Source organism: Sorghum bicolor, chromosome 10 (assembly GCF_000003195.3).
Source record: "Sorghum bicolor cultivar BTx623 chromosome 10, Sorghum_bicolor_NCBIv3, whole genome shotgun sequence".
In the NCBI taxonomy this organism is placed as follows: domain Eukaryota; kingdom Viridiplantae; phylum Streptophyta; class Magnoliopsida; order Poales; family Poaceae; genus Sorghum; species Sorghum bicolor.
Genome location: NC_012879.2, coordinates 12,640,220 through 12,652,410, shown reverse-complemented (window position 1 = coordinate 12,652,410; position 12,191 = coordinate 12,640,220). Strand labels below are relative to the sequence as shown.

Genomic DNA, 12,191 nt, shown 5'->3' with positions numbered 1-12,191 from the left:
TATGTTCATTGTGTATATATACTCATGTGGAGTCTAAGAAAAATAGATTTTATATTTTATGATTTTTCTATGATTTACTGTGATTTTTTAAAGATTCAACCAAATAAATAAAAAAAGAAAAGGACAAAACCTTTATAGCAAAAACTTTGTACTAAAACATATCATATTATATATTTACTATATAGATCTAATTATGAGGAGTCCAAAAAAATATATTTTCCATTTTATGATTTTTCAAAAACTCAGCTGAAATAATTTAAAAAGAAAAAGACAAAACACCGTTATTGTAGCAAATAACTATTCACTATAGCAAAACCATCTTCAGAACCGTTCTAGGAAGGTAAATGCACGGTTTAAAAGTTGAGAGAAGTGGTTTGTCTATTTTAAAATTAAAGGAGGAAAAACGACCTTTCACAAAAGTTGGAGGAGGAAAAATAGAGTTTTTTCTCACTCGAATGAGCGCTATGAATGCAGTTTGTAGGTAGCCGTGGGGGGCAGCTGAGGCCCAGCCCAGCTCTTGCCCGCGAGCTGATTAGTTGGTGAAATTTTTTGAAAAATGCTAGTGTAGCACTTTTCTTTCCAACTTTAAACTAATTAGGTTTAAAAAATTCATCTTGTAAATTATATGCGAACTATGTAATTAGTTATTTTTTATCTATATTTAATGCTCTATGCATGTGCCGCAAGATTTGGTGATGGAAAATTTTAAAAAAATTTGTAAAATTTTTAGGAACTAAACAACCCCGCAATCGCCGTACCTCTACTAAGATCTTGTTTAGTTTCCTACGTCAAAAGTTTTTGGGTACTGAAACACTTTCGTTTGTATTTGGTAATTATTATCAACCATGGACTATAAATGGGCTCAAAAGATTTGTCTGGTAAATTATAGATAAACTCTATAATTAATTATTTTTATCTATATTTAATTATCTATGCATGTGCCGCAAGATTCGATGAGTGTAACTAAACAAGGCCTAAATAAATGATGATACGGAGACGGTTGAATCATGCATGCATGCACGGAGGGACGACAGCCGGACAGGTTTAGCACTAATCATCGAACTGTCTCTATACCTATATATTCAGCTACCTCTCTACCTATCGCCATCAGCCCACTCGAGTAGTTGGAATCATTCCTTCTAGGCGTTTTTTTTTAAATAATAATCACACCCGGCTCAAGAAAAAAATGAGTGATTCTTCGTACCAACCAAATCGAGGCTTTGTGCACGCTAGCTCTAGTAGCTCGTCATTTGGGAACAAAAAGTCAGCTCCTCCGTACCCCTACAGGATGTTGCATGCGGATAAGTTTTAGAGACCGTGCCACCAGCACCAATTGACATTTTGTAGTTTTCTAGTTTCCTCTTTGAATTCATCTGCTATACGTACATAGTATGATAGTAAGGCCTTGTTTAGAATTTTGCAAAATTTTTCAGATTCTCAGTCACATCGAATGTTTAGATGTATGCATGAAGTATCAAATATAGGTGAAAATAAAAACTAATTGCACAGTTTGGTCGAAATTGACGAGACGAATCTTTTGAGCCTAGTTAGTCCATGATTAAAAAATATTTATCAAATACAAACGAAAGTGCTACAGTGTCGATTTTCTAAAAAATTTTGGAACTAAACAAGGCCTAATAAGCAAATCATCTTATGTATAGGAGTATTTCTTTTTTGGAATCACCCGCTCCAAAAATAACGCTTAAATTGGCACGCATTTAGCAAATATTAATGATTGAAAAGGGATACTCTCGACATGTCCAACAACCAGCTTGCTGGAAGAACATGATAGAGGTAGACTTATCTCTCAAGATTTAGAGCACTTAATAATGGTGTTCCATTTCCGCAGATTGTTGTGGGCAGTGGCATATGACCATCAATGCCGTCATGCATGCCTTCGTGATGGGGCAAATGGAGAGCAAACAGAAAAAGGGGGCCTAGGGCCTTCCTCTTCCTCGAAACGTAACATCCAAGTCCTCATGAGGCAGGCCGAGGAGCGAGCGACACCTGAAAAACTAACTGTGCTGCCATAATTTTGTCTCACGTAGCCTCTATTCAAACACCCACATCATTTCATCGATTCAAAAGGATAAAAATGAACACTTTGCAAGTCTACACAAGCAGTCGCTAATTAGGATTTTAATTCGAAAATGTACGTTTTATTATTTTTCTGAAAAAATGTATGTATGTATGTATGTTTTATTTGAAGATGTGTCTGGCAGAATTACATGCACGTTTCTTCCTTTACGTAATATAGTAATAGTAATAATACAATCCACCTACATTTTTTTGATGTTTAAATCCACCTACAATTGGGACCAGTAACCTGCCCATTCCCGGGAAGATTACCAAAAACAAACCATCGGTGGCGAGAGAATCCAGAACCGCCTTTTTCTGGTTTCCGAAACCTCGCACGTGAACTCTCACGGAAGGAAGGAAGGAAGGGAGGGTGCCGTGCATGCCCCACCTGCCATTGATTGTTCCAAACGATTTTCCATAAAAACCGTTGGCGTACTCTCCCGGTTCTGGAGCTCCAAATGCAGAACGAGCCGGGCCAACAAAAGCAGCTTGCACAGTGTTGTCATCACTCAGCTTTACTCTAGACTTGCCGTGAAATCCATCCCTCAAAACGCCGGCCAGCCCGGTCGACGTGACGCGTGGTGGTATGCGTTGCGTTGCAACCGAGCCGGCTCATGACCCTTCTGTGGGCTGTGGCCGACTGAGAAACGTGCAGAGCCAGTAAAAAAGGTCAACATCTTTGTATTCTTCACATCCGGCCAGAGCCAGTGAGTGACGCGCTGCCTGCTGCCTGCTGCTGCTGATAAACAAGGGGGAGTGCGTGAGCTGTGTGATTAGAAAAAGGGCGGCACCTCCGCCAATCTCCGTTCTCCGAGGGCGGGGCGGTGTGAGGAGAGTGACCCCTTGCTTGACTGGGTCTGCGAGCTGCCAGCGCGGTCTCCCACCACACCACCCCTCTCGCTCTCCGCTCTCCATACCTTCTACCTCGGGTGTTGCGTTGCGTGCGGCGCTGTGCTTGGGGCCGGCGGACGTGGGCGCCATGCCTGGGTGTGGCTTCGACCTGAGGAAGACGACGAGGGAGGGGAGAAGAATGCTCCCCGCCGGGTGCTAGCTTCGCCGCCGCCGCTGGTCGTCGGTCAGGGGAGGAGCTGGTCGGCGGTGGAGGGGGGAGCAGAGGACGCCCAGTTTCTTCAACTTCTTGGTTGGAATTGGATGCAGGTACGTTCTGCTGCTGCTGCCTACTTGATTGGCTACTTGGATGCAGTTCCTTCCTTGTGATTTCAGTGGTTTAGGCGGGGCTCTGCTGGAAAATTACCTGAGTTTTTTTTTGGGGGGGACAAAGATTGCTCTTCTTGTTTTTTTTCTCTCCTATAATTACCGTACGTGCTTCGCTGTACCTTGCGACGACAAATCAGGACAACTTCCTCTTATTTCATTCAATTGAGAAAAATTAGGACGGACTCAATGGGTTTCGAAGGTGTTGGGGGGCCAGATGGATGAGCTTGTCAAATTGCAATGCAAGTGTGTATAGAGATGTTTCTGTCGTCCTTTTCCCCCCCAATCGTGCGTAAGAGGTGTTCTTCATGTTCCTTCCAGGACCATGAGAACTGGAAAGTGTGGTTCAGCAGACAGCAGCTATAACGTACAAACTGCTCTGCCAGGAGTAGTTCCTGCCGTGAATGGCATTATGTTGATTCTTGCACGAAACCAATCTGTAACAGCTGGGAATTTGGGGGGAAAGTGGCCATCCCTGCAGTGTTATTATATACACTACCCACCAATTGTTTAGATTCAATCCCTGTCACCTTAAGATTGCAGAATTGTACTTTTGTATCGGACAAAGTTGGTAGGTTTCTTCTTTACGACTTCCTAGTCTTTTTTTCGTGTTCACGCGTATTTCATTGAGGAGAACGACTCCCTAGTCTGAACTACCCTTTTCCACACCAAAAGGAACCCAAAAGGAAAAAAAAAAAGAAAAGCATCTTTGGTGGCTAACGTGCACATTTTCCCTTTGTTTCAGCGGAGTGAAGCGCAGGCCAGGAAGGCATCGCTCGCCGAGTCTGTGCTAGCAGCCATCTCCGAGCTCATGTCGTCAGCGGCATCAGCCGTCGATGCTGAGCACGAGAACTTCATGGATGTCGGCAGCCACCTCGCTCACCATGGAGCCCTGCCCGCAATCGATGAGGTGCAGAAGCAGGCGCAAGGTTCCCCAACCAACACGCTGCAGGTAATGGAGTATCTGGCTGCCAATGTCGACCTCGCCAAGGACCTCATCACGAGGTGTAGCGCGATCGCGCAGCAGCTCATGGACGACGACCTCCTGGGCATAACCGAGGACTTGGACAAGGTCATAAAGAATATAAGCAATGAGCTCAACAAGATACCAGCATCGACGATGTTCGACAGCAGCAGGTTTGCGGAATCAGCAGCGATCAGTGGGCAGCTTCAGGCTGTCAGGAACCGCCATGGCTACTCGGAGGGAGATCTGCCAATGGTTGTGGCGGTTGAGAGGCCTAGGAGAAGAACACTGCACAACAGTGACATGCCGAGGCTGGTCGACTTCCTGCAGGGAATGTACCAGGAGTCACATGAGCTTGGTGGTCAGACATTCAGTTCACTCCCTGAAGTCGCAGAATATGTGGAGCCATTGTATGATTCCTTCTTCTGCCCTCTCACCAACAACGTTATGGTTGATCCAGTGACAGCGGAGAGCGGTGTGACTTATGACAGGAAAGCTATAGAGGATTACTTTGACAAGTTTACGGATGACTCTGAACCTGTGATATGTCCTGTTACAAACATGGAAATGCAGAGCAAGACACTGAGGAGTAATCTTCCGCTGAAGAGCACTATTGCAGAATGGATTACAAGGAATGAAGCGACGCGGGTTAGGATCGCACGTACCGCACTCTCTATGGCAACCACAGAGGCTATGGTGCTTGAGGCCATAAATGAGCTGAAGGTGCTGGCTAGGCTAAGGAAAAAGAACAGGGATCAGATGCACAAGATTGGCATCACCAAGTTCTTACCACGTCTTCTGGACCACAAGGATGCATTTATTCGGTGTGACTCCCTCGACCTCCTCTGCCTGTTGGTTGAGGATGATGCAGGAAAGGTGTGTCTGAGATATTTCAACCTTTGTCATCTTTGATCTTTTCCCCAATCGTTACACATTATAATGCTATTGTTGTACTGAAATACTGCTGAAGTGCAGCTTCAACTCCTAATCATCTTGCATTTATATACTTTTTTTTTTCATGACATACAGGAAATCATAGCGAAAACCAGAGCCATCTCAAGGACAATAAAGCTGCTATCCAGCAATAGTACTGATGAAAGGCATGCAGCTATCTCTTTCTTGGTAGAGCTTTCGAAATCAGAGTTACTGTTGGAGAACATAGGATCTACTGCTGGGAGCATACTGATCCTCACCACGATGAAGTTTAATAGCTCCTCTGATCCTATTGCCGCCGAGAAGGCTGGAGAAATCCTGGAGAACCTGGAGAAATGTCCAAAAAATATCAAGTACATGGCTGAAAGTGGCTACTTGGATCCTCTGGAAAGGCACCTAGTTGAAGGTAAGATTTGGCTTTTGTATAGAAAAAAAATTCCTTTCTTCTCTGTGTTAGGCTTACATAATGCCATCCTCTGCCTGCCTGCCTGTTAAAACTCTAAACCATAAATGGATAATTTTTTTTGAATGTAATATAAAAAGGAATAATTTAAACATTGTCACATCCTATTTCTGTAACATGTCATTTTAGTACAGTAGGAATTTTTCCTTGATGTTTGAACAAAAGTAAGGACAAAATTGAACAGATTCTTTTGGATGTTGCAAAAGTAAGACATCTTTCTTTAGTGAGTATTACAGGTTCTGGTTTTCTTGTAACTTGTTTGTCAACATGCAAATCACACCATGAGTCCATGACACTACCATGAGCTTACAATGACATGAACACACAAAACAGGATCAGAAGATGTTCAGATGGAGATGGTGAGCTACCTTGGCGAGCTGGTCCAGAAGCAGGAGATGACCATCAACATCGCTGGGAGCGCTTCAGAGATCCTCGTCAAGATGGTGTGCAGTGGCAATACAGCAATTCGAAAGGCGGCACTCGACGTCCTGGTTCAGATCTCGTCCCACCACCCCAACGCCAAGACGCTTGTGGACGCAGGTGCCGTCCCAGTCATGGTGCAGGAGCTCTTCATCCGAAAGATTGACGATGAGCCCGTGGGCTCTAAGACAGAGGCTGCCGCTGTGCTCGCCAACATCGTTGAGTCTGGCTTGGATCCAGAGGCCATCACCGTCAACAAGGAAGGCCACGTCATCACGTCCAAGTACTCGGTATACAACTTCGCTCACATGCTCAAGTCCTCCATGCCTGACACCCTCAACCTAAGCATTGTGCGCGTGCTGCTCGCGCTCACCGCCCTCCCCAAGCATCTGGCCACGGTGGTCTCAGTCATGAAGGAGCAGGACAGCAGCCAGACTGTGATTGAGCTCATGGACTCGCTGACAGAGTCACTTGTCATCGCCGCAATGAAGCTGCTTATTGCCTTGTCCCCGAAGATGGGGCACACCATTGCCGAGAAGCTCTGCAAGGCCCCGGGGCAGCCAGGGAAGCTTGTCAAGAGCATCGGCCTGCATGGGCGGATCATGGAACGGCACGCCATGTCGGCTACGCTCCTGGCGAAGCTGCCGTACCAGCACATGGCTCTGAACCTCGCGTTGATCAACGAGGGCGCCGTGGTGACCGTGCTAGCCAAGATCGAGGAGATGCAGCGCGGCGAGGCACGGGCAAGCCGCCATGCCAAGGCGTATATGGAAGGTCTCGTGGGCGTGCTGGTCCGGCTAACGACGACGCTGTATGACCCGGACGTGCTCCTGGCGGCCATGGATCACAACCTCACATCGGTGCTCGCAGATCTCGTGCGGTCCGCCGGCAGCGACGAGGTTCAGCGGCTCGCCGCGGTTGGTCTTGAGAACCTGAGCAGCCAGTCGCCCAACCTCTCGCAGCCGCCGACCGAGGAGCGGCGGCCGAAGAAGAAGAACATCCTCCGGCGCCTGCGCGAGGCGCACGCGGGGCGGGTGCACGACAACAACCGGAGGCCGGCGGCGCACAGCGGCCGGGTCTGCCCGGTGCACCGTGGCGTGTGCTCCCCGTCCACCACGTTCTGCCTGGTGGAGGCCGGCGCGGTGGAGGGACTCCTGGGCGTCCTGGAGAGCAGCGAGAACGGGCGCGTGGTGGAGGCCGCGCTCGGCGCGCTGTGCACGCTCATGGACGACGACGTGGACGTGACGAGCGGCGTGGCCGTGCTCGCGGAGCACGACGCGGCGCGGCACGTGCTTCGTGCCCTGCGGCAGCGCCGCAACGACGGGCGGAGAGGGGCCGGCGCCGTCGCCGGCGCTGGCGCTGGAGGAGGCGAGACCGTGACTCGGAGGTGTTTCTGGGCGGTGGAGAGGTTCCTGGCTCACGGCGGCGAGCGGTGCGTGAGGGAGGTCACCAGCGACCGGGCGCTGCCGAGCCTGCTGGTGAGCGCGTTCCACACGGGCGACGCCGCCACCAAGCAGGTGGCCGAGAGCGTGCTCCGGTGCCTGCACCGCATGCCGGACTACTCCGCGACCTACGAATCCGTCGAACTGTAACCAACAACACATGATGCACACACCTGTGCATGTCTTCGACTCTTTTTTTCCATGTTTGCGTTTCTTGGTTTGTTTGTAACACGGGTTGATGATGTATTGTTTGGTGTAGCTAAAGAAAAATAGAAAAGGAAAAACTGAAGATGCAGTGGTATGTAATGTAAGTATAACCAAAATTTATAGCAATTTAGCAAGGGAAGGTAGTCTTTTTATTCTTCTTAATACTTTGTGAGTTCAGTAGTTGTTCCTTTAGGGACCGTGTTCAGTTCAGTAGATCTTTACAACGGTGCCAACTAAATCGCCCACCAGATAATTTCTTTTGTAATGTTGACGAGGCCTTGTTTAGTTCATCCAAAAACCAAAAATTTTTCAAGATTTTCCGGCACATCGAATCTTGCGATATATGTATGGAGCGTTAAATATAGACGAAAATAAAAACTAATTACATAGTTTGTCTGATCTATGGTTGGACAATAATTGTTAAATAAAAACAAAAGTGCTACGATACCGAAAACCAAATTTTTTTCTAAAACTAAACAAGGCCTAATTTGTTTTACACATGCCCCTCTAGCCTTCTGTCCAAAGGACTAGCAAATAGTACCTTTTAGCAAAGGGACCTGTTAGCATCTCTAAGGATTTTACATTTGGACTTTGCATTCTTGTAATTTTGCCAAAAATCACAAAAAGAGGTATCTAATGGTTTTGCATTTGGAGTTTGCATTTTGGCAACTTGGCAAATGAGAGAGCAAACTTGGCATATACGCCAAGCCGCGCACGGCTTGGCAAAAGGCCGATCGCGCGCGTCTCCTATCCCCCCGCGCGACCTGGACTTTCTTGGCGCCATATATGGTCCATCGTCGCCGTCCGCTGTAGAACTCGCGAGGATCCGGGTACCTGGGCAGGTTGCATCCGTCGGACTGGCACCGCGGTGGCACCTGCAGCGAGTCTGATACGAGTCGTCGTGGCGGCATCTGCAACAAGCGGTGGGGAGTAGGAAGAATTGGCAGCGCGACCTGTGAGGAAAACACGAGAACCGGCGGCGACTTTACACGCGTGAATGAAAGTCGCGCGGGAAGACGATCGCGAGCGCGCGTGAAGGAAAAAAATCGTGGCCGGATTCACTTTGGTTAATTGCCAACTCAATTATGCAAAACTCTTGAAGATGACCTATTTTTAGACTTTGCATTTTATTTTGAGAGTTTGCAAACAATAACAAATACCAACTCAATTATACAAAACCCTTGGAGATGCTCTTATACGTCAGATTTCCGAAATTTTGCATCTAATCAGACAACAATTTTTATTTATTAGACCTAAATCATATGGCTTTGATTCCCGCCACACCTAAAAACTATTCCTACATCCATGGTTGTCAGCATTTGGTTCTATGTTTTTAGGCACGTGCGCTCCAACAAGCGTGTTTAGCAAAATATTTCCCTCCGTTGCAGATATGTTGGGGTGATTTTGTTCCCTATCCAATTTATTCGTTTATAATTCCATCAATCTTTGATTAAAAAAATAGGCGCTTGAACAAAAATCAATCATATATTTTTTTAAGTAACAGAATAGTATTTTTCTCTATCAACAAATCACAACAAATCAACATGAGCCGTTAGGTCACCACTAATTCAATCGTTGCCACAAAGCGACACTAGTGGGTTCTGCGGGGTTGCTGAAACTCAACGGGTTGCAAATACAGGAGTAGTAGTATACGTGTAGATGGAGGAAGATGCATGGAGAGGGACGGCGAGCCCCCGCGAGAGGTCGACACCGCGACGCGGCTCCCGCGCGACAACCGAAAGTGCGGCTTTGGGCGACGACGTCAGGCGTGGTCTAGTCACGGCGACCTCCAAAGGCAGGCAGCTAGCGACGCGCGCGCACCACGGCGACACGGCACGAGCCTGCGCTGTCCTTTTGCTCCGCGCCGAACCACTCGCTGGCGGGTTGATCTTCGTGTGCTCGCCCGTGGCGCACGCACGCCGGCCGGGGGGAAAGACGACGACGATCTAGGACGCGGGAGAAACCGAGAAAGACGACGTGAGAGTGAGACGACGGGGGTCGCTCACTGTCCCCGCCGTTCTTGGTCCTTTGCACCCAGGCGGCGATGAGCGATCGAGCGAGCAAGCACGTCGCGTCGACATTACGTATCAGTGCCTTTTTGGCAATTTCCTGAGAACGTGACGTGCACAACCAGGAGAATCTTTGTTGCTGATGAAGCCAGCGTTAGCGACGAAAAAGACATTAGCAAAACTAGAAGCCAGAAAACAAAAAAAAAAGTACTGAAGAAAGCAGCAGCAAAAAAAGAAAAAAAAGGATATCAGAGCCAGGTTTCGATCCTGGGACCTGTGGGTTATGGGCCCACCACGCTTCCGCTGCGCCACTCTGATGGCTGTGCTATGTCTCAGAATTAATTTTATTTAAATCGAGACTGCTAGACAACTTGTGGTAAAAAAAGGTGGGTAAAAGAAGAGCACACCTGTCAATAATCTACTCCGTACCACACTACATTAGAGATGTATAATCGGGTCTGATATGGATGGATTTTGCTCATACCATATTTGTTATTATATTTTCTTTAAGAGGTGAAGCCAAATACATATAATAACGAATACATATACATATTTGTTTTGATTATAGCACGAATGATATGCATTAAATAAGGAACAAGCCAAATTTTTGAACAATGTTGGTCATGAATATTTTTCGAATATTAAGTAAAAGCAATAACTGTATACATTAGATATTTCTAATATTCTAGACACTTTTATTAAAATTGCTAAAAAGTATAAATTCACTCATATTAAGAGCAAGAGTACATATTTAAATATTTCTCAAATGGCTCAAACTATGCTTAATTTTTTTTTTGTAAAAATAATAATTTGATTAGGTGATTATCTATATTTCATTAAGTTGGAAGACTCGAGCACCATGACTCCTCCCTTGTCACCGGTAATATTGTGACATTTGAGATGTCAAGGAAGGAAAATGGGTTAGGAAGACTGTTCATCAAGTAGGTAAAGCATTTCATGTGACAAGTGCAAGAAGATGAAGAAGAAAGGCAAGAAAATTGGGTGAAGCTCAAGTGAAGAAGGTGGAGTTGAGGATGATGGTAATGAAGAAGATGATGAACATGTCAAAAACATTAAAACGAGTGTGACCAAGCATGAAGGGGGAGAAACCACTACTACATGGAGCTGAAACATTTGTACCCCGCTTTTAGTAACAAACAATTATTGAACATGAGCATGAGAGTGACGGCTATGGGAGCGAACTCTTAGGTATCCTAAGGGAGTCTGCGCCAAAGGGTCTATTGAATGACACTAGAACTTTCTCACCTAAAGGAGTGATGACCCCACCAAGAGCTTGTCGAAGGGGTAAAAGTGTGCGTATAAAAGTTCATATGTCTTCATTTTAGTCTCTAGTTGTATATTCAATGCCTCTATGATCTCATGCCTGGCCAACCTCTAATGATTTCTCACCCATGGACCTTTGATGCCTCATCTCACATTGATCAAGTGGATGCTCTATGTGAAGGGTACCCTTTTCGTGGGCCTTCATATCGACGTTGGACCCGATGCCTCCTTGATTGCTTACTCCGATCCATGTCAAGCTTCAGTGTCTTCTTTGGAGACAATCTGGTTTCTTGGTCTTTGCCAAGTGCCAAACTTGCAAATGAAAGCCTTTTTCTCTATCATGGGTACAGAGTGTTGCACAATCGCACATATAGTTGTCAAGTGTTGCTGGCTGCAGCAACTCCTTTGGAAGCTCCACATCTAGAACTCATCAATGATGATTGTCTACTCAGACAACATGAGTGCTGCCTACGATGACGACCGATCCTATTCATCATCACCAAATGAAGCATATCAAGATAGACATTCACTTTTTCCATCAAATGGTCACCTTGGGCCATGTCCATGCCCTCTGTGTGCTCTCGATGAACCAATTTGCAAACATCATGATGAAGGGCCTAATTGTACAACTAGTTACTGACTTTACATAACCTAAATGTAGTACCATGTGTAACCTTACAATATTCATTTATTTACAATGATATATATATTAAAGTCATCCCTTCCACAATAGGTGTGTGGTGTTCCCCCAATATCTTTTTACAAGCATGCCAATAGATGAGTTTGGATCATCTATGTGAACTCGGATATCTTCTCTAAAAAATGAAGAGATACTAGGCTGGGATTGATGCAGCCAACGCTTTGTTGTTGCTTGTTTTTCTTCCCTACATGTATGGTTCAAGATGAGGTCGTGAACGATGCTATTGGATCGGCTATGGGATGGTTTATGGCTATGGATCGACAATGATACCAGATGAAACACCTATGGATCGACTGTCTAACAGTGAGTTTTTATCCTCTAGTTGTAGGCGCGGGAAAGACTTGCATGAGAAGCAACCACTCGAGGCTTTTGCATATGGGCGTGTGATCATGTTGCCAGAAATAGAGTATTAGCGGCAAATGGCGATAGACAGAGATTTACTCAAGGAAACAAAGAGACGCACACACATTAACTT

General features: G+C 46.1%; 1 protein-coding gene and 1 non-coding gene across 2 annotated transcripts; one reads left to right on the top strand and one right to left on the bottom strand.

Annotated features, from left to right (window-relative positions):
* Positions 2,768 to 7,887, top strand: LOC8076391 (putative U-box domain-containing protein 42). Its single transcript, XM_002438191.2, has 4 exons — positions 2,768 to 3,237; positions 4,040 to 5,134; positions 5,288 to 5,597; positions 5,988 to 7,887. Exons 1-4 carry the CDS (start codon positions 3,232 to 3,234, stop codon positions 7,664 to 7,666), a joined length of 3,090 nt encoding a protein of 1,029 aa, XP_002438236.2. The 5' UTR covers positions 2,768 to 3,231; the 3' UTR covers positions 7,667 to 7,887.
* On the bottom strand, positions 9,979 to 10,050 carry TRNAM-CAU. Its single transcript has one exon. It is a non-coding gene; the product is annotated as a tRNA-Met (tRNA).

Coding starts and splice junctions, on each gene's coding strand:
- LOC8076391 (XM_002438191.2), top strand. Junction 5,135..5,287: donor TTGAGGATGATGCAGGAAAG/GTGTGTCTGAGA, acceptor CATGACATACAG/GAAATCATAGCGAAAACCAG. Junction 5,598..5,987: donor GGAAAGGCACCTAGTTGAAG/GTAAGATTTGGC, acceptor CACACAAAACAG/GATCAGAAGATGTTCAGATG.